Source organism: Adiantum capillus-veneris, chromosome 16 (genome assembly GCF_014529385.1).
Source record: "Adiantum capillus-veneris isolate H3 chromosome 16, ASM1452938v2, whole genome shotgun sequence".
Lineage (NCBI taxonomy): Eukaryota > Viridiplantae > Streptophyta > Polypodiopsida > Polypodiales > Pteridaceae > Adiantum > Adiantum capillus-veneris.
This window is the reverse complement of record NC_140946.1, coordinates 96,916,551-96,939,492: the sequence shown is the minus strand read 5'-3', so window position 1 is coordinate 96,939,492 and position 22,942 is coordinate 96,916,551. Positions and strand designations below refer to the sequence as shown.

Sequence of the window (22,942 nt, the reverse complement as noted above, 5' to 3'; positions counted from 1 at the left end):
AGCGATGATGTAGGCGATGATATAAGCGATGATGTAGGCAGCGACTGACTCTCAAGCATCCATGACAGTTTTGAGTTGAAGAATGTATTGATAGATCTTTGAGGTATCTTGGGCTTGTTCCTTATTTAGCTAAGAATCTATGGGTATCCTCCACCTCAGCCTTTGTAAGTCAGCTGAAGATACTCGCAAGAGAGATACTTCACGGGCCAGCTTAAACACTACTATCTCTTCTCTTCTTCTCTGTGTATGTTAATAAGACGAGTGCCTGACCTGGCCTCCAAATGGGGAGAGAGAGAGAGAGAGAGAGAGAGAGAGAGAGAGAGAGAGAGAGGAACTGCAACACTACTATCTCTTCTATTCTTCTCTATGTATATTAATAAGACGAGTGTGTGACCCAACCTCCAAATGGATTGGATGGAGAGAGAGAGAGAGAGAGAGAGAGAGAGAGGGAGGGAGAGAGATAGATAGTTAGTTCTATTATCGTCCTCGGAGGTCAAATATGACCTATGGGACTAAATGAACATGTCACGTGGCGTGAGTGGAGGTCATAAGTGACTCTCGATGCTCAAAAATGACTGAAATGAGCGTCGCAATAGAGAGTCCACATCGTGGTTGGGAGAGGAAGGTGTGTAGGGAGAGCTCATGGCTGAATATATGAGGAAAAGAGGACTTGATGTGGTCAAAAGCTGAGCACTCAAGCAATGTGTGGTACTCACTCTTTCGCACTTGATGAAAGCATAAGGTGCAAAGTCGATGAGACTCCTCGCGAGTGCCCCAACGTCCTCTCTCGCAGCATACATGTGGGAGACGATGAGTTCTCAACCAAAAATGACGGCTCACTATCGTTTAGTATATAGAGAAATTAGTCTATAGAGAGAAGAGAGACAAGGAAACTAGAAAGAATAATCTTGCTATACCTTGTTAATAAACAACACGTTTTGAGTTCAAGACTTGGCCGATGGAGCTTTGAGATGTAATGGGATTGTGGTTAAAACCTCTCTCTTTCTCTTCAGTGGAGAGCAAGGCACAACAAGGAAAAAAGCTTAAAAGTGCTTAATTTGGGTATGTCCTATTACCAAGCAAGACTCGTTAATAAATAACACCCTTGTTAATAATAATACGTTCTGAGTTCAAGACTTGCCGGATGGAGCTTTGAGATCTAAATGGGATTATGGTTAAAACCTCTCTTTCTCTTACGTGGAGTGCAAGGCATACAAGGAAAAAAAAGCTTAAAAGTGCGGGGAAAAGATATTTTTGGGTTCAAAAATTTATGAAAAGGGCAAGGAAGCTTCTTGCGAAGCTTCATGAAAAGGGCGCTCTGGCGCGCTTTCGCAGTTCTCGATCTCGTCTGTATGCTGGCGTGGAGAGGATCGTCAATATCTCTTCTGCGTCAGCTCTTTCGCGCACACGCGCGCGCGCAGCTTCTCTCACACGCACCCACACTTCCACATACACGCGCGCACACATTTCGCCAACACACCAGCAAACAGCACTTGTGCGTAGATTCACGCCACATCCCCTGTTTTAGTCTTGAGTCATCCCCCCCATATGCCCTGCTCTTGCTCTTGCCACGCAGCGGCCCACATCCCTTCTCTCTCTCTCTCTCTCTCCCCCTTCCCCAGCAGATAAACCCTAAAAGCCTTTCCCTGTGTGTCAACGAATCGCCCACCTTTCAGCCTTTGCCCCTTTCGCAGCCCCCTTTTCAACGCTCTGCCTTTATAACTGTCATTTTGCCCATAATCTCTCTCGGCGGGCCTCAGTTCCATATCGGATTTTCTTGTTTTCCCCACAGATTGTCAAAGAAGCTTTGTGTATATCGATTGCCTCTGCTGCAAGTGGTTGTGGTCATTATCAATTTACAAGTCGACGAGTCCTCATTTTACTCAAGTAGCTACCTTTCCTTACAGCCATAGTGCACATTTTTGCGTTCTCTCTCTCTCTCCCTGAGAAGCCCTTACAGAGCATGCCGCGAACCAGAAAGACAACAAAGCCGCGCCCACATGGGTGCTCTTCCGTAGCAGAAATTCTCTCTTGGTGGGCTGAGCAGAATCAACATTCTCATAAGCAAGATAAAAGTACATCTTTGAAGGTTCGGAAAGCACCTGCAAAGGGCTCGAAGAAAGGTTGCATGAAAGGCAAGGGTGGCCCTGAGAATTCATATTGTAGCTTCAGAGGAGTGAGGCAAAGGACATGGGGCAAATGGGTTGCAGAAATAAGAGAGCCCAATAGAGGTGAGAGGCTTTGGCTTGGAACTTTCTCTACAGCCAAAGAGGCTGCTCTTGCTTATGACCAGGCTGCTAGAATTTTGTATGGTTCTTGCGCGCGCCTCAATCTCCCTGAACTCGAGTGCTCGGTTCTCTCCCTCCCTCCCCTGAAGACACCCAAAACGGAGAATGTGGAATATGAGCATAGTGCTTCAAGTTGTGTGTACTCGGAGATGTCTTCTTCTTGCGTAACCAACAGCACTTGTGAAGACTTGGATGCATCCGAGATAAGAGCACCAAGGGGCGAAGGATCGCTGGATATGATTGCTGAGGATGAGCATTTAGAAAGTAAACCATCTGTGCCTTGTTTGTGCCTGGAAGAACAGGACATCGAGCTGCAGGTGTCGTCTCTGTATAGTGGCATAGGCCATTTCAGTGACACTCAAGTGGTTGATCATGTTGGCTCTAACCCAAGTCAGTTTCCAGCCATGGCAGACAATCGCACTCTATCTGAAAGGGCTGAATGCAAGAATGAGCTCGCTTCTGCGGATTTGTGTTTGAATTTGAACACCTCACCATGGAATCGGGCAGACACCCAACAAACTTATTGGAGCGATGGATTGCAATTGCAAGAGTCGGACTATTTTGATGCAGAGGAAATGCTAAAGCTTTTAAATGAGTCGAATTTTAATGATGTGAAGGGGGAGGCCGTTGATTGTCTCTGGGATGTGTTAACTCCACAAGCAGTGAATGGAGACACACCTAGGTTTCATCTAGCAGTGTCCGATGACTATGACGATCAGCTCGCATCATTTACAGGAGTTTGTGGTGATGAGGTGAGATTAGGAGGTGAAGGTTGTTATGGTGCAGAATTGCACATGAATCCATGTTATGATGAAGTGCAGACGGATACGAAGGTATGTGATTGGGAGGAGCTACCCGGTGGCCAGTTCCTCTCGCTTTCGCAACTGCAGCCTGGATTGTATGAAAAGTAGATGAGCATAGCCATACAATTTTTCAGTTAAGTATATGCTGGTTGTCCAAGCATCAGGACATGAGGCAACTGATCGAAGCATCTTCCTGCCATTATATGATCGCTTCCTTTGATTGCAGAGATATCACCCTAAAAGAGCTGTGCAAAAGCTCTCTGGGTCATAATTTATATGCTTTAGAATACTTTTAACTTAGCCAGTTCAGCAGTGATGTAGCTGTGGCCCCCCTGAAGCATGCCTAAAATTTGGCAGTTTAACGTGTTTCATCAAATTAATCGGAAGCTTGAAAAGCTGTGAAAGTTGCGAGAGTGCAATAACATTTGCAAAGCAAGTTTGAAAGGTTTCTGTACAAACTGTGGGAGATTGTAATACTTTGTACAGATGTTGCTGTACAAATGTAGGTGATTGAAAACCCCTGTATAATTTTTACTGAAATTTAGATTAGTACCCGATAATATGGTACGTAATGTAATACTGACATTGGTTAAAGGGGTCAAACTGATGCCTGTTTTTGTTGTGCACATGGATATTTTGAGAATATGAAGGCAGTGTGTAAATGTGGCTGATATAATTTTGCATGGGCTGAAGGGGTTTTACATTTGATGTTACTTTGTTGATGTTGTGCACATTGGATAGAGTATAACTGAGACTTGTTGGCACTCCCGAGAGAGAGAGAGAGAGAGAGAGAGAGAGAGAGACGAGTGTTCAGACTTCATGTGGAAGAGATGCTTTTCTGATACAGTGCCATGCGATGGAAAGAAACAGTATCTCTCTCTCTCTCTCTCTCTCTCTCTCTCTCGATCTGGCCAAGTAAAAATGTATTTGCATTGTTTTAAGAGGTTTGTTGCGGAGGACAAGTTGGATGGGGATAACTACACAATGTGGGCTTACATGATGATGCATGTTCTTGTGTCAAAGGGCGTTTAAAATGTTGTGCAAGGCATGATGTATCTCCGTCTTCTATGTGGATACCGTCTCTGTTAAAGATACTAATATTTTCTCTTGCCTTATCCTTTTGGTTGTCTATCTTAAAGATACTAATATTTTCTCTTTGCCTTATCCTTTTGGTTGTCTATCTGAGAGAGAGAGAGAGAGAGAGAGAGAGAGAGAGAGAGAGAGAGAGAGAGATAGATAGATAGATGGATTTAATTATCGTCCACGAAGGTCAGATATGACCCATGGGACCAAAACAAAAACATTACATCTGTGTTTTCGGGGTGGAGGCGTTAGTTACATATCAGTTAGGGACTGAGGGTCCATTAGGGGTAAAGGAAAAGGAAAGGATACAAGACAAAAAACAAAACCTAGGGGGGGTCAGGTAGAGGGGGAGCTGGCTTGCGAGTTCGAAACTCTTCAATGATGGCTTTACCGCCACGGTAGATTGCCTATTTACTTTGTTTACGAGCTTCATGCATCTTTTTGAGCTGGCTTGCTTTGTGCTTGAGTTGGTTTGTAGTCAATTCTTCGGCAATCCAAAGCTTTGTCCCTTTGAGGTGATATGATTGGCGTAGCAACCTCGTCCGTTCTTCTTTGTTCTTGAAAGTGAGGATGCACCTTCCAAGAGGCACATGCCTATGTGTGTCGTTGATCCAAGAGACAGTGTCGGGCTCAATGTTGATTGGTTGAAGAATGTTGTTGAGCTTGACGATGGATTCTTCGAGGGAATCCTCTTCGGTGCACCATGGTGAGGAGAGTCCTCCAATCCTAATTTTGAGGGCAAGGGATTCTTGTATCCGGCATTCTTGTAAGGCTGCTTGTATGTCGTTCTCAATCTTCCTATGTGATGCCTCATTGGCTTCTTTCTGAGTTGTCTTGACAGTCTCGATGAGAAAAGCTTCAACTTCGAGTTTCTTTGCGAGCAAAGTTTCACTCTCCGTTGCTTTTGTATCTTCGAGCTTACACAAACGTTTTTTCAGCTCGGCATTCTCTAAAGCAAGTTCTTGGATCTGAATCTCTAGGGCCGTGATTCGTGCATCTTGGCGAGCGGCGAGATCTTTCCTGGGCGCAGTTGCCACAGCAAGAAAACTCTTGCGTGTGTCAAAGATCGGTGTATTGAAAGAAGTCATGATTGAGAAATATTCGATCTGTTGTGCAAGAGCCTTTGTCTGTGGCTAATTACTGTCGTCGAAGCAATCAAATGTTTACTCTCGAAGAACAAACAAATGCTTATTGTCGAAGACCACTTCCTTGTTTTTTCCATCTCTTATTGTATGCTAACTATTGCTAGGCTAAGATTGGCATTGTTCTCTTCTCCTCTCTCGTATTTGAGAGTTATCAGCATGATTTTCTTGTTTAGATGCTCAGTGAGTTATCAACATGATTTTCTTGTTTAGATGCTCAGCCAGCTTAGAGATCAATGCTACCTTGGCCATACTAGACATTGGCCCTTGAGAAGAAATTTTTGTTATTTTTGTGGTGGTTTTTGGGAAGAACTCCTTACTCTCATCTTTCTTGTTAAGGGTTATTGCCGGTTGAGTGGTAATTTCTACCATGTTCTCTGATTTATCTTCATGTGGAGCCTCTTTAAGAGAGTGTCTAGGCAAGGGGGGTCAAAGATAAATGAAAAGGTCAAAAGTAAGGGTATCAAGAAACATGACTTGGTTTTGCGCTACAACAGTAAGCTGGACAAGACATTCCAAAAGAAGTTTCAAATTAAGTGGGAAGGGCCTTTCAAGGTAGTGGAGTGTTTTTCGAATGGTACATATCAACTGGCTAACCTGGATGGGATTCTACATAAGTCAAAGGTAAATAGATTGCGTCTTGAATTATATCATGCTAGATTAATGATGGTGGAGCAAGAGTTGTCTGTAGAACAAGTAATGTCTGTGAGGGATGAGGAAACCTGTGATGCGACGAGTCTCATGATCTAGCAGGCTAGGGGATGTGCAAATTATGTTAGGAGTTTTTTGGAAGAAGTGATTGCGCATATGTACATACACATGCATGGTGCATCGAATAAAGGATTTCCCATTTTTCAGAGCCAGGTGGTTACGTGGGGCCCACATGTGTACAGGTAGGACAACGTGTACATAGTACATCGATTTTCATTACCACCAGTATAAGTGTGTTTTTCTATAATAATGAGGAGTTGGTGGAGCGCAAAAATTCTTGAGAGCTATTAGCGGGGTGCACACCATAAGGTAAGGAGGTGCGTCAGATGACATCCACTAGCATCAGGAGGTTGAATGGGGTCAAGACTTGCACGTGGATAAGTGAGGACACGACGGGAATGTTTTCTTGTGATGATTATTTAGAAGGGTCAGCATGAGAACTATATTTGGGGGCCACTTCACATGATTACGGGATGCATTATTGGAAAAAGTTGAGTGCCAGGTGTGCGGATGGATATAGAAGGGTAACAAAAACGCACTACGTGGCCATTTTTTGCCCTGTTCGGGGTCCGTTTGAGGTCAATTAAAAAGCCAAAGGCGCCCAAGGGAAGAAGTGAAGTGTGGAAACTAAAAAACCTGAGAAAAAACAGAAAAAACATGGAGAGAAGAGGAGGAACAACCGCAACTCAATTTTTGCTGTTTTTGGAGCCTATTTTGGCCATAAACTGCTCCTGAGGTTGGATTTGAACACTTTGATATTGTAGACTGGGGTTTTGGGCCATTTTGGATGCAATGATGCTGTCCATTTTGCCAAATTTCTCATTTTTCTACTGTTCTGACTGTGTAAGTTTCTCCTGTGAGCGAAGCCTCTGCTCAAATTTGTAATTGTATCTGGCATATTTCATCCATATTGTGTGAGCTATTTGCCCCATTGGTGTTGGCCTAAGCTCAATTGTATCTAAACATCAGAAATATACCTCTTTTAAGCTGAGTTTTTTGGGTGTGTGTGTTGTGTTGTGTGTGTGTGTGTGTGTGTGTGTGTGTGTGTGTGTGTGTGTGTCTGTGTTGAGTGGGCAAATGGATAGTCTCTCTCCTCTCACTCCATCGGCATGTTCCATGTCTCGGCCAGGTGGGTTGTGTAAGCCAAGTGGAGCCCCTTTGTGTGTGTGTGTGTGTGTGTGTGTGTGTGTGTGTGTGTGTGTGTCATCCCAAGAGTATGTGTCGGGTGATTATAGAGGTGTTGTGTGTGTTTCCATCTCGCTCACAGCGTATAAAGTCTTTTTGACCAGAATGAACTTAAATTTTTTCCCAAGGTTCTCCTTTATGTGTACACAAAGCATATGTGCTCAAAATGAGGTTTTGATGCCAATGTTTCACCAATTCACCACCTTTCTTTGTTTTTGGCTAGAATTTGTAAAATTCTCTCCAAATGTCAGGTTGGCTGACCAAATGGTGTGAAATCTTGCAATCAAGCTTATATCTATCTTCCAAGTGCTTTGTTGATGACAAACATGCAGGTTATTGTCCAAATCTAAGCTGGAGACATTATACACGTACAAAGTCTTTGATCTCATATTTTAGATCTGTTTCTATCCTAAGTTACCCTATTTATCAGAAACATGTACATGTGTTTACAGCAAAATTTAAAGCTCAAAAGTGCTCACAAACACAAAAATTTGCTTTTTTCCGTCACAACCACTCCGTCCTTTGGCTTTTAGTCCCAAAATCTATGCCAAAATTTCCCACTCAAGGTATCCCTAGGGTATAAAGACTTTTCCTAACTAAACTAAGATAAAAAATAATACTTTGGCACACCAAAGGAACTCTCACCTCATAGGATTACTTAACGGTCACCTACCTAGGGCTTCGTTCCCCAATAGCGACGCCAATGTTGGCGTATACGCCGAGCGGACTCTAGCATAACGAGAACAGAACCAACAACTCTATGTTGGCCGAGGGTGAATCTTAACCCGTAGGTGCATGGAAACAAGAAGATGGGTGTCAAACACCTTCTCGACCTTCTAATACAATCTCTAATCGAGGCTCAATCAAATCTAAGCGTTCTTATGCACTAGTGAAAGCAATCCAACCTACAATGCTCATGCTATCTGAAAGTAGACCAAATCCATTCAAAATGTCATGAAACTCACATGATATACTCTCCTGATCACAAGATCAATACCCTATGGAATATGACTTGGTATTCGTCCTCTAACTACCTCTTGCGACAATCGCATATAAAGACATGCATCAAAATATAGGTTATCATTTTTCATTGCAGATGTTCCTAGCATGTAGCTCTACTCTCCATGAACCCATAGGTACAAAGAACTCACCAAAAAAATACCCAGTTTGTAAGAAAACTCATCCAAAAGCTCGTGGGAGCTCGCTTCGCGATGTCGTCAAAATCACACACTCTTGGCATTGGATGGAAGCCCTTGTGTTGCTAACACGTTGGCGGTGTCGCTTTTGCGATGGACCTTCCGTAGAGCGCGTAGGGAAGAGAAGAAATCTCTCTCTCTCTCTCTCTCTCTCTCTCTCTCTCTCTCTCTCTCTCTCTCTCTCTCTCTCTCAGACATAGCGCAGAGTGAAACACGAAATTGATTAGTTCAAGAGTTAGACTTAGGGTTACAAAATTTATCTTATATACAATTCCTATGTTCCCACAAAGTCTAATGGCTGCTCAAATATTACAAAAAATATCATTCCGCTTCAAAAATAATGATACAACAAATTGGGGAAACTTCTTCTGTGTTCCGCCGTCAACAATCCCCTTATCTACAAACACTTCATAGTGACAATACTAGCATATTGTACTTTATAATTATAGTACATAGTAGAAACTGGTGATGACATGAATAACAAAGCTCCAAAATCTTGACAAGATGACTCATAATATTTTCACTATGATCAATTGAACATAATAGGTGGGGGAGAGGTCCACTTGGTGGCCTATCCTCCACCAAGTGAACCTCTCCTTAGGGATGGGGGAGGGCCACACACACACACACACAATACATACTTACACGGTTTCTTCTTATATGGATACCTCACATAAATATATGAGTATCCACCATATCCGTTCTTTCTCTCAAGCACGTCAAGTGAGCTTTGTTTATTAAGAAGTTACCTTGGTATTTTACCGTAAGACACCTCTAGATTAGCCTATGCTCGATAATCCATTGAAGTTTTCTTTGCTCATGGATGCCTACGCATCAATAGGCGGGCTCATCTACTTGATTATGGGTACATTGGATAAAAACATCCTATTGGAGGAAACTTAGTAGCCACTACCTACTTGCCAGCTAGTTCTTGTTCATACAAGCTGGTTTAGAGTGTTCACATACCATCTAATTAGGGACTTCTTCACCACAAGACTTCTCCTTCTTCTTCTCCATAACAAGCAACAATACACATTGATTCCTCTCTTCTCCTCTTCACACACTTCACTACCTATCCAAACCTATACAAACACACCCACCAATTTCCTACTAAATTCTCCTCCTCTCCTTTGTTTGCATTGTCCAAAAATAGCTAAAACCAATGGTTGATCTTCCATATTTGACCTTCATCATCCATGAACATGCATTACTTGAACTTTCACCACATGAAACTCCAATTAACATTTTTCATCTCATGTTTTCCACCGTTGGGTTTGTCATCGCACCATGACAACCCCCTTGGGGATCTTAGACTACATGTCTTCTACGTTGCATAAGGGGCCACCCGTGTAGGGACCCCATGTGTGAACACACACACACATCAACTCAAGTTGACCCCCCACCAATGTAACAACCCATTGCTAGTGGCTCTACCCAAAAGCATTAGATGCCATCATAGCAACACCCACATGAGAGGAGGTCATGTCCATTATAACAAGGGAGGAGAGTATCTCTCTTTGTCTCTCCCTTGGTGATACAATGAAAAATTGATAGGGGTGAGAAGAGTAAGCTATGTCAACTATAATACAAGATTGTTTTATATTAGATTATGCAACTTTATATGGAAATCTTACACCAACAACATTTGCACCATCGACAAATGTTAAATCAAAGTAAGGGACATGATATGAAATCTAGGATTTGGAAAGCAAGATAAGAGGTTAAAGAGATAAAGTAAGTCGGTGTGAAGAAAAATATATTTCCAAATTTTGCAAAAACCTATGAGCCAGCTATGGAAGATAAAGGGGTATAAGAACTAAAATCAATGGAGAATTTTGCCTTGATTGTGGTACCAAAATTTCAAGAATGTGCTAAAAAAATCCATAAATAGTACCACTTGGATAGAATTCAAGAGAGCTTTGGAGGAAGAATATTTTATCAAAGCCAAGGAGAGGGTTATAGAGTACACTTTGTGATATGGGTTCAACAACACAACAACATAGGTTTGTCTACTCCAAGACTGTTATGAGAGTTTGAAAAGACGTTTGATCAATTGTCTACAAATGAGCAATAAAAATTTATTCTAGAGAAGGTAGGTTTTTTTGTGTAAGCTGCAGATTCAAATCTCTAGAAGAGTTTGATAGATCTTTTGGAGGACCTTGCAAGTGAACAGGGATTAAAACTTATTGGAAGGGGGTTATAGATGTGGTTAAGAGGATTAAAAAAAGGAAAAAATGTGGAGGTAAATTTATTTTTACAAGTATAAGTATTGAGATTCTTGATGGGAAATTACTTGAGTGACATAAAGATAATGGATTGAAGGCAAATGAGTTTACATTGGTTGAGCTTATAATGGGAATTCAAGGATGGAATTTGACTTTGAAGCTGGATAGGTTTTATGAAAAGGGATCTATACACACGAAGAAAATGGTGCTCTCCATTGTGAGAGTCTTGAACATATACAAAAATATTGTGATGATTTCAATGATACTATAAGCTGGACTTTGACTTTCTTAGAAATACAGGATGATTCATTTAGGGGAAGTTGGTCTACCTTTCAAAACCAGGAAGGGAGACATGAAGGAGGTGGTGGAAGATATGTAGACTAATATTAACATGGTTGATGTACTAACTTATGGTTTACAAGTGAAAAATAGATTCTAGGTGTTGCTCATGCAAATGTAGCTTCTTGGAAATATGCTATGCAAACATCATAGAAGGGACATATTTCTCATTGATGATTATGTCAAGTGGGCAAATATATTAGAAAACAAATAAATGGGAGGATCATGTTGAATTTCTCTCAATATATGCTTATACTACTAGATCTCAAAAGAAGTGAGGAATAAAAGCAACAACGTGAAGAGCACATTGTAGATACATCAAAAAGAGTGATAAGATTTAGTAATCAGAAAGAAAGGAAAGCCAAATCAAAATATTCCTCTATCCTTACCAGATATTTCAATTGAGGAAGCCCAAAAGGAAAAGAAACAAAGTAAACCATGAAGATAAGAACGTACTGGAGGAGTGGACTCTTCTTTCGTCTAGAATAGAGAATTCAATGTTAGACTTCGGTACATTATTAATAGAGAATTCAATGCTAGAGCCCAAAGTAAACCACAAAGTCCATCTTACAAATTGAAGTCTAACATTGAATTATTTATCAAGAATGTACTGGAGGAGTGGATTCTTAGCAACAAGGTGGAGTTTACTTTGGGGGAGATATTGGGTATTTCCAAGGGGAAGTTTCATGGTGAGATCATAGACATTATAAAGAGGAACTGGTAGATACCATATAGACAAGAGAATGACCCAACAAGGACACAAGGAGTACAAAGTACTCAACAACAAATTGAAGCCATTTTAAGCAATACTAATGAAGAAGAGTTTGAAAATGAGGATTGTGGACAATAACCAATTTCTTTGGTAGGGAAAGCATGTGCAATTCTATGAGGAAGAAATACAGGTTGCAGATAGTGGGAACTACCCTATAGAGGCACCGATACATAGTCAATTTACCAGCTCTATCAGTAGCAATTATGTTGAGTAACCATACAATGCAAAGTCAGTTACAACACAATACAGGAACCTATAAATATGAACCGCTACTTTCATTTTGGGGGACACTATCATCTTGTCACTGGTTGGTAATTTTATCTAGTCCTTTGTGGTCCTCAAGCTACTAGTCTAGTTGTAATCAATCTCTATTGTAATTGAGCACTCAGTGCTTAGTTGTACTTTTGACCCATTATTTGAATACATTAGTTCCATTGTCTTGTGTTCAATATCTAAATATTCTTTTTTAGTTTAGTTCTTTATCTGTTTTCCTTATGTTCATCTGAAGTCTGAATTTTTTTGTTCTATCTTCCCTAATTTGACATTTAAATTTGAAGTTCTAACCTAGAATAGTTGTCAAAGTGATAGCTCATTCCATTTTGGTGATCATGGTGGTGAGCGTAAGCTCTTGACAAGAATCAGTCTCCCACTTGGAATTCAAAGTCAACTAAAAATTTGCAATTCCACAAAGACATTTAGCGAGAGGAGGGAGACCCACCACAATCTTTGCCAAGGATCAAGACCATATCGGCAAGGTGGTTGAAGAATCGGAGCAGAGCTTTGATAAAGGATCTCAACCTGAGAATGAAGGAACCGATGTCAACCCTAGAAGGAGACGCACTGAGGGGCTTGGAGACTCTCAACATTCTATTTAGTCTAAGAGAAGGCATTTAGAGAGCTCTCTCATTTGCATTGGTCTTGGAAGTTGGATATGAAGGGGAAAAGTGAAAGTCTAGAATGATGCCGGTGATGGTAGTAGGCATAGCAAAAGAGGAAGATCACATGCAAAACCAAAGCAAAGGAATGAACCTGATACTTTGAGTGAAATGGACTATCACTATAATGATAGATGGAATGATGACATTGATCATTATGGTTAACACATGCATAGGGAGAAAAAATATGACCACAAGGAAAAACCCAAACACAAGGAATGCAATTTGAATCATTATAGGTCCAAACATGGGGAAAGATTGAGTGACCTAAAGATTGTCTTTACAACATTCAAAGGTGGTAGGAAGGATGAATTAGATGTATGCATACAAGCCTTTCAACAATATGCAAACTTGAAGGACATTGATGAAGATGAGTGGGGATAATACTTCCCACAAACTTTGAAGGATCTAGCCAATCTATGGTATCACCACTATCCATCATGCAATCTGGCCAATCTATGGTATCACCACTATCCATCATGCAATCTTTGGACCTACAACAAGTTGAATAAGGTATTTTGTCTAGAATATAGTGAGAATTGAGAAGATGAAGAGTACATACTCAGTGAGCTGGACGGATTAAGTAAAGCCATTTTTTAGTGAGAAGCTATGTGGAAAAGATGAAGGAGCTCATTAAATAACTGAATGAACCTCCTTCAAAAAAACTGAATGCGTGCCTCTTTTTTGGGCGGATTCAAAAGTAAGAAACTAAAAAGAGCAAAAGGTACCAGCATTGACTAGGAAGTTTAATGATCTCGTACAAAGAGCATTAAAATTGTAGCACCAAGCAAAGAAGGAAAAGGGCAATAAGGGGAGAAGAAACTTGAGTGATAGCAAATCATCAACTCATTAGGGAAAATATGAACCTCAAAAGGGCCCTTTAAGGTCAAAGATGCTTTTGAAATATACTCTCTATACCAATGAGAATGGGCTTGCGGCCACGGTCCACTAGTTTTTACATTTCTTGAATGACCATAGCTTTGAGTATTTTAACTTCAAATTTTTGTGGAGCAATAGTGCATTTGGAGCGCATTGACAAGCTCTTTCCATAGATTTGTTACATGATATATTTTTGAGGTACGTAGATATGGACTATCCATGCCCCCCCATTTATGTCCTATTGTTGACTGAAATCTACTTGGTTGCTCTTACAAGGCCCCTTTGGGGTTCATATTTTTCCTAATGTAAGAAGTTAATTCCAATTCTAGCTCTACTTCTTCTAAAAGAGAGTTAAAGGACCAATTAAAGAGTAAAAAGAAGGGAATGTGGGCCAATTGTTAAGTATGGAGTCTGATTTACCCCTTGTAATTTTATATGTTAAAAATGCACATTTGTAAGGCCCCCATTATTAGGAGAAGCCATCGTGCGGGAAGAAAAATCACTCGCCAAAAACCAAAATTTTCACACCAATGGAATATTCCTTTCTACTGAAATACTATGGCTGGATGGCGGCCGAAAAGTGGTCGAAAAACGACCGATCGGTTGGCCAGTTGGCCGGTGGTCGGTAGTCAATGGCCGGTGGTCGGAATTCAATGGCTGGTGACCGGTAGCTGAATTCAAAAGCGGACTTGTCTTCTCAAGGGCGGCCACACATGGGTGGATTGGAGGGTCTGATTTGGACTTGTCAACACAAGGACGGCTACACACGGCTGCCTCTCATGAGAGAGGGCAGCCGTTTTTTGCCTATAAAAGGAGGCCTCTTCTACACACAAAAATGGATTGTGAAGCATTGTGGTGCATTGTGAAGTTGATGTGAGGTGGTAAGAGTGAAGCAAGGTGGGATCTCCAAAAGGGTATAATCTCTTTGTAGTCTACTTCTTGTTTTGAAGTACGAAAGCCATTGAGTGGCTACTTTCCTATGGATGTAGCCCACATTGGATGAACCACATATATCGTGTGTTCTCTCATGTTCTCTCTCTCTCTCTCTCTCTCTCTCTCTCTCTCTCTCTCTCTCTCTCTCTCTCTCTCTAATCTCTTGTGTGTGAAAATTATCTCTCTCCATTAAGTAATCTACTCAATTATCTACTTAGCTACGTCATATTTTATAACAACTGGTATCAGAGCAATGTTTGCTCGTAGCTAAATTATCTCAAGGAAAGGATTCCTTGAATCGAGTGGGAGTAATGGCAGAGGAAGGGAATCTCAAGATCAAGAAGTTCAACGACAAAAACTACCAACATTGGAAGATGCAGATTGAAGACTATCTCTACCAGAAGGACCTCTATTTGCCACTAGGTGGTCTTGCAAAGAAGCCCGCAACAATGGCAGATGAAGCATGGATTGCCCTTGATCCAAAGGGACTACAAACAATCCGGCTAATCTTGGTGCAATGGTGGCCTTCAATGTTTCGGAGATGAACACCACGGAGGACTTGATGAAGTCACTTGACGGTCTCTATAAGAAACGATCGGCATCAAATAAGGTATTTCTCATGAAGCGCTTGTTCAATCTAAAGATGGTAGAGAATGGTTCAGTTGCAGAACACCTAAATGACTTTAACACCAACATAAGTCAACTTCGATTGGTGAAAATAAATTTCAATGACGAAGTGTGAACTATCATTATACTATCATCTCTACCAGATAGTTGGGACAGCCTTGTGATGGCTGTAAGTAATTCTAACTCTGGCACAAATACTCTTAAGTTTGATGATAATGTGGGTGTTCTCCTAAGCAAGGAAATGAGAAGGAGAAGCATAGGTGAATCATCAAGTGTTGCACTGTCAGTGGAAACAAGAGGAAGGCCTACGGAGAGGTTCAAAAACCAAAAGAGCCGTGACCGCTCAAGGCAGAGCAAGTCATGCACAAAGTGAGTTCTAGAATGTTGGAACTACGGCAAGAGGGGCCACATCAAGAAGGATTGCTGGTCCAAGAAGAATAAGGAGTCGGAGCTTCAAGATAACAAGCCAACATCGGAATCCAATGTGGCAGGTAAAGTAGAGCAAGATGCTCTTATTCTCTCATTAGACAATGTGTTTAATTCCTGGATAGTAGATTCTGGGGCTTCATTCCATGCGCCAATACACAAGCAACATTTCCAAGATTACACCAAAGGTAATTTTGGTATGTATACTTGGAGATGATAAAGCTTGTGAAATTATCGGCAAAGGTACAGTTTGTGTCAAAATTGCTAACAGAACTGAGTGGAAGCTTAAAGATGTTAGGCATGTTCCTTCTCTTCGCAAGAATTTGATCTCTACAGGACAATTGGATGATGAAGGTCAAAACATTGCATTTGGAAACAAATGGTGGAAGATCTCAAAGGGATCTTTGGTGGTTGCAAAAGGAGAAAAGGTTGGTACACTTTACTTGTGTACTGTCAGCTCACAATCTTCAGCTTGTGCAGCAACTACAAAAGTCGACGGTGTGGTGTGGCACTACTGGCTTGGGCATATGAGTGCTAAAGGAATGCATATCCTTCAATCAAAGAAGCTTCTACCAGGTTTGAAAGAAGTGGACTTAGAGTTCTGTGAAGATTGTGTTTATGGTAAACAAAAGAGGGTAAAATTTCAAAAATTAGGAAATGACAGAAAAAATAAAAAACTTGAATTGGTTCATTCTGATGTTTGGGGTCCTGCAAGTACACCATCCCTTGGTGGCTCATTGTAATATGTAACATTCATAGACGATGCAACTATAAAAACATGGGTTTATGTCATGAAGAATAAATTCAATGTGTTTTTTATATTTCAAAGGTGGAAAGTCTTTGTGGAGAATGAAGCAAGTACCAAGGTTAAAATGCCTCGGATCCGACAATGGAGGCGAATATTGCACCCATGCTTTTGAAAGCTTTTGTGCTAGCAATGGCATACGGAGGCAAAGGACAACCCCAAGGACACCTCAACAAAATGGAATTTTTGAAAGGATGAACAAAACAATCATTGAGTGAGCATGAAGCATGCGGCTACATGCAGGCCTACTGCTTGAGCTTTGGGCGGAAGCTGTAAGTACATATGTGTACTTAAGTAACCGGTCACCCTCAACGGCACTGGATAGGGGAGTTCCAGAGGAGGCATGGAGAGATAAACCGGTGAATTATTCATTTCTCAAAGTGCTTGGGTGTGAGGCTTTCATGCACATAGATAGAAGCCTAAGGTCAAAGCTAGATACAAAGTCCAAAAGTGTTTCTTCATTGGCTATGGAGAAGGTGATATTGGGTATCGCCTATGGAATCTTGAAGATGGTAAAATGTTTAGAAGTAGGGATGTAATTCTCAATGAACAAAATATGTACAAAGATTACTTGGAAAGAAAACAAACAAAAAAAACAGGTGATGAGTACATGGAGCTTGAGGACGGTGAAGACTCAAGGAGTGCAAACGGTGACAACATGCAACAATGTCAACCAAATGAGGAGACTCAACCTATCCCTCAAAGATCCACAAGAGCAAGTAGACCTCCAGAAAGGTTTATTCCTTCCTTCAACCATCTCTTGATTTCAAATTCTGGAGAGCCGAAATCATATGAGGAAGCTATGCAACACGAATCCAAAGAAGAATGGATAAAGAGCATGCAAGTGGAGATGGACTCATCACATCACAACCAAACATGGGAGTTGGTTCAGTTGCCTAAAGTTAAACGGGCACTTCAGAACAAATGGGTGTATAAGATGAAGTAAGAAGAAGGTGGTAAGAAAAGGTACAAGTCTAGCCTTGTGGTAAAAGGTTTTCTCAAAAGAAAGGTATTCACTTCAATGAAATATTTTTTCCTTTTGTAAAAATGAACTCAATTAAGCTTGTCTTAAGCCTTGTGGCTGCTCATGATTTAAATCTCAAGCAAATGGATATAATAAATCATTCCCTCACGGTGACTTAGAGGAGGAAATTTACATGCTTCAACCAAAGGGGTATGAAGTAAGGGGTAAGGAGAAAATGATTAAATAAAAGCTTGTATAGTTTAAAGCAAGCATCAAGACAATGGTACTTGAAGTTCAATCAATGGATGTTGGATCATGGATACACAAGATGCAGCTCAGATCACTATGTCTACACAAAGAATTTGGTAGATGGGAGGTTCATCATCCTAATGTTGTACGTTGATGACATGATGATTTGCAAGTGCTAACAAGCAAGACATCAAAAACCTAAAAGAGGAGCGGTCTAAATCATTTTCAATGAAAGATTAAGGTGATGCAAAGAGGATACTTGGTATGAAGATATCAAGGGACAAGACGAAAAAGACAATAAAGCTATCTCAAGAGGATTACATCAAGAAGGTACTAGGAAGGTTCGCAATGAAAAATGAAAAATCGATTTCTACACCTTTGGCTGGCCACTTTAAACTAACCAAGGATATGTGTCCAAAGACACAAGAGGAGATAGCCTATATGTCTAAATTTCCATATGCTGCAATGGTAGGTTCTCTTATGTATGATATGGTTTGGGCAAGGCCAGACATTGCACATGTAGTGGGAGTTGTAAGCACATTCATGGATGACCTAGGTAAAGAGTATTGGCAAGCTATGAAGTGGATACTTAGGTATTTGAAAGGGACAACAAAAAAATGCTTTTTATTTTGGAGGAACTGATATTTTTCTTCAAGGTTATGCTGATGCAGATATGGCAAGTGACAAAGATACTCGAAGGAGCACTATTGGCTATGTCTTCATGGTTGGAGGCACAGTCATAAGCTGGGCTTTAAAGCTGCAAAAAATGGTTTCCCTTTCTACCACGGAAGCAAAGTATGTAGCAATGACGGAGGCAAGCAAAGAAATTATGTGGCTTCACAGATTCTTAGAAGAGCTTGGATTCAAACAAGACAATTGTGTCTTGTATAGTGATAGCCAAAGTGCTATCCATCTTGCAAAGAACTCAACCTTTCATTCAAGGACAAAGCACATTGAGATGAGATATCACTTCATACGCACTCTTTTGGAAGAGGGACAGCCAAAGCTAGGAAAGGTGCATACAAGTGAAAATCTTGCAGACACGTTTACAAAGGTGGTCAACAAGGAGAAGTTGAGCTTTTGCTCATCTTCAATCAGCATTCAACGATAAGAAGCCAGGATGGAAAGCAGTCACAGGTTTGGTTTGGAGATCAGTCTCCAAGTGGGAGATTGTTAAGTATGGAGGCTGATTTACCCCTTGTAATTTTATATGTTAAAAACGCACATTTGTAAGGCCCTCATTATGAGCAGAAGTCATCGTGCGTGAAGAAAAATCATTCGCCAAAAACCAAAGTTTTCACAACCACCAAAATATTCCTTTTCGTCAAAACATTATGGGTGGACGACGACCGAAAAGTGGTCGGAAAACGACCAATCGGTTGGCTGGTTGGCCGGTGGCCGGTGGTCAAAAGTCAATGGCCGGTGGCCGGTGGCCGAATTCAAAAGCGGACTTGTCTTCTCAAGGGCGGACACACTGGGTGGATTGGAGGGTCCGATTTGGACTTGTCAACACAAGGGCAGCTACACACACCTGGCTCTTATGAGAGAGGACAACCCTTTTGGCCTATAAAAGGAGGCCTCTTCTACACACAAAAATGGATTGTGAAGCATTGTGGTGCATTGTGAAGTTGATGTGAGGTGGTGAGAGTGAAGCAAGACGGGAGCTCCAAAAGGGTGTAATCTCTTTGCAATCTACTTCTTGTTTTGAAGTACTAAAGCCATTGAGTGTCTTCTTTCCCGTGGACGTAGCCCACATTGGGTGAACCACGTATATCGTGTGTACTCTCTCTCTCTCTCTCTCTCTCTCTCTCTCTCTCTCTCTCTCTCTCTCTACTCTACTCTACTCTATAATCTCTTGTGTGTGAAAATTATCTCTCACCATTAAGTAATCTATTCAATTATCTACTTAGCTACGTCATATTTCCTAACACCAAGAAGATAGAGGCAATGTCCAAGCATATTTTTGAAATGTGAAATACTAGACCAATTGTGGGAAAGACGGAGACTTGGTGTACAAAGTGTAAGTCAAAAGAACACAAAAAAGCGCATGAAAAAAATCTAATTATGGAAAGATTGTGAAATCAACTTTTGGTTGTGTATAGCTCAAAAGAATTATAGATAAAAAAGAACTAATTTTTAAGAGTCTTCGATGATTTCTTTAACTTGAAAATCAAAACATGCTTATTTAACTTGAAAATCAAAGCAAGTTAAAGGAGCATAGGTATATAGAAAGTCTAGAAATCCAGCATAGAGAAAAATCTAGAGGGTAAATGCGTTAAAAGTTACAAAGAGGGTGTAAAAATTTATGCCTCTAAAGTGAATGTTTAATGTGATCATGAATAAGGGATGCTTGATTTTTTGCAAAAACTAGCATTGCAGATGGTGGGAGCAACTGCTTAGAAGGCGGCTGAGCTGGTAACTTCGAAAAGAAGTAACTACAAACATAACCATGGTAGCTAACATATTGCATAGTCAGCTAGAGTCCAATCAAAAGGCTATAAATAGGGACCACTACTTCATTTTGGGACTTTGCAATACAATTGATCCCTTGTAATCTAGCAATAGCTTAGTGCAAACGCTCTTGTAATCGACTCCAATGGATGTACTTGTATACTTTGATCTGATCTGAATATACATTCCCAGTTTCACTTCTAGTTTTAGTGTTTATTCTCATTTCCAGTTCCAGTGTCTATTCTCATTTTTAGTTCTAGTGTTCAGTGTTACTTCCAGTTTTAGTCTTCTATTTCATTTCCAATGTTGTCCGATCTGAACTTCATAGTAATCTGAACTAACTCTAACAACCAACCCAGAATAGCTTTTTGAGAGCGTGCAACTCATTCCATTTTGGCAATCATGGTGGATTGAGATAAGTTTCTCTTGATAGTCAAACTATCTCCCAATTGGTGTTAGAGTCATCACACATCCATCATGCCACCCAGAGGAACTGCACACGGTAGAAGGCCAGCTACAAGATTCATGGATAATCCGGACCGCATCAACCGAGTTTCAAAAGATTCAACGCAAGGCTTGCATATGGAGAGATAACTTGGGAATAGATTGATGTTCCTCTAGAACCAAGAATAGCTAATGAATCGAGGGATTCTCAGCATTCATCTCATTCCAAATGCAGACAGGTGGAGAGAGAAAAATGACGCAATCGATCTCATGGATCTCAATGCAACCAAAAACATGCTAAAGAAAGTGAGGGCAACAAGACAAGAAATCACTCAGTGGCATAAACCAGCAAAGAAGAAATTTGAAGAAACAATAACAAAAGTTGAAACTGACAATGAGTGGGAAGCGGATATAGACCACCACAACACATGTAAATCCAAAGACAAGAAATTGGCTTCTAGAACTAGAGCCAGTAGTCACAAGCATACCACTAATCTAAAAATGTCTTTTCTAGTATTCAAAGGAGGCAAAAAGGATGATCTTGATGTTCACATCCAAGCATTTGGGTAGTATTTTGAGGTTAAGGATATTGATGAAGATGAATGGGAAGAATACTTTCCCCAGACACTTAAATAGGTAGCCAAGAAATGGTACTACCATTACCCAGCATGCCAGCTCAGGTCATATAGCAAGCTCATTAAGGATTTCAGATTAGAATATTCACACAACATGAGAGATGAGGACATCCTGTGGGAGCTCGACAAGATTAAACAAGGCAAGTTGTCAATTATGATCTACGGGGAGAAGATCAGAGAGCTAACTAGACAATTGCAAGAGCCTCCTTTAAAGAAACGAATGAGAGCCTAGAATCTGAATGGGCACCTACCAAGAAGCTCAATGATTTGGTGCAAAGGGAACTGAAACTAGAACAATAGGCCAAGAAATAGCAAGTTCACAAGAAGAGATAGTCCAGTGATAGTGAGTCCTCGATTGAAGAGTTAAAATCTAGTACCAGTTCTAGTTCATTTGAAAGTGAGTCAGAGGACAAGGAAAAGGGAAGAAAAAGGGATCATGGACCAAGAAACTGGAGGATATGTCAAAACAAATTTCCCAAATAGCCAAAACAAGACCTTCAGTTAAGAAGATGGAACTTTGGTGCTCAAGTGCAGGTCTAGAGATCATAGGCCTAATGAGTGTTCACATTGTACCTACTGTAAAGCGTATGTTCATGTTTGGAACAATTGTGGCATCATAACTCTCACTTTAAGAAATGAACTTAGGATCTTTCAATGATTGCATTAAAAAATCCAAAAGCAACAAAAGCAAATGGGGCTAGTGTGTCCAAGGATAATGAGACCAGCACAGGTCGTAAAATATTGCTACTAGTAAGGACAGATACTAGGAATCATTGGCAAGGATATGGGTAGATGAGATTTTTCAAAATGAAGCCTAAACTGATACACGTGTGAAAACTGTGGTCATGTTGTAGCCCAATGTCTAGACATAGGCACCAGAACCAGTGTCAGTCAGGGTAGTGACCAAAAGCAAGGGTGTTATCATTAAAGAGATTCCATATAAAAAAGAGGAAAATAATTTTTTTGAAACCAAGAAGAGGGAATAGAAGAAAGCAGCATGGAAGGCGAAGGACAAGGAGAGGTAGTGGATGAATGGTAGGAACAACATGAGCTCGCATCTAAGATCACTGAAAATCTTACCAAGAAACTACCAAAACATCTAGAATGTTTTGATGCTTGCACAATTCAAAAGATACCACCCCAGTCTTTAGAGGTGTAGGAGCACCAAAGTGAGAACACTATAGTACAGAGTCTGGTAAATGAGGTATGATGAGTCAGACTAGACTTGGCCAAGACTGGAGACACTGAAATGATGAAGGACCGATTAGGGGATCCATCTCAGGTTCAACCAGAAACCAAACAAGGGAAAGTTGCATGGAGTGTGATGATAGTCAAGAAAACAAATATTCCAATTCAGATTGCAGCTCCGCGAATGAGCAAGATGAAATTTATGTGAAGGTCTATGAATGCATCCATCAATTGACGGTGAAGTTGGATAACATCATATGCACGTTACCAGAGGGGCTACAAAGTTTATCAGAGAAGAAGAGAGAAAAGAAGAGGCTCAAACAAGAGTAGTAGACGTGGTAGCCATTAGAAATGATGATATTCCAATGATTCTAGTTGACTATAAACTCAGAAAGTTGTGGGAACCTCTATCAAGGGTGATACTGGATGGGGGAGCTAGTGTCAATATACTTGGAGAACATTTAAGACAAAAACTAGGAATCAATGACTTAAAATGAGCAGCTTTCAAGGTCAGAATGGTTGATTATAGGGTGGTTTAGGCTCTAGGCTCTAGCTTAATCAAAATATGCAGATCATAGTTGGCAAGGAAAATTTTAAAACTATCTTCTTAGTTTTAGATGTACAAGGAGCGTATGTGATGCTCTTAGGCGGCGGACCATGGC

At 40.7% G+C, this 22,942-nt stretch overlaps 1 protein-coding gene across 1 annotated transcript; it reads left to right on the top strand.

The window, feature by feature from the left end:
• The first annotated feature begins 1,361 nt into the window (after positions 1–1,361).
• LOC147439509 (uncharacterized) lies at positions 1,362–3,717 on the top strand. Its single transcript, XM_086485335.1, has one exon. It carries the CDS (start codon positions 1,964–1,966, stop codon positions 3,197–3,199), a length of 1,236 nt encoding a protein of 411 aa, XP_086341461.1. The 5' UTR covers positions 1,362–1,963; the 3' UTR covers positions 3,200–3,717.
• Positions 3,718–22,942: the final 19,225 nt, after the last annotated feature.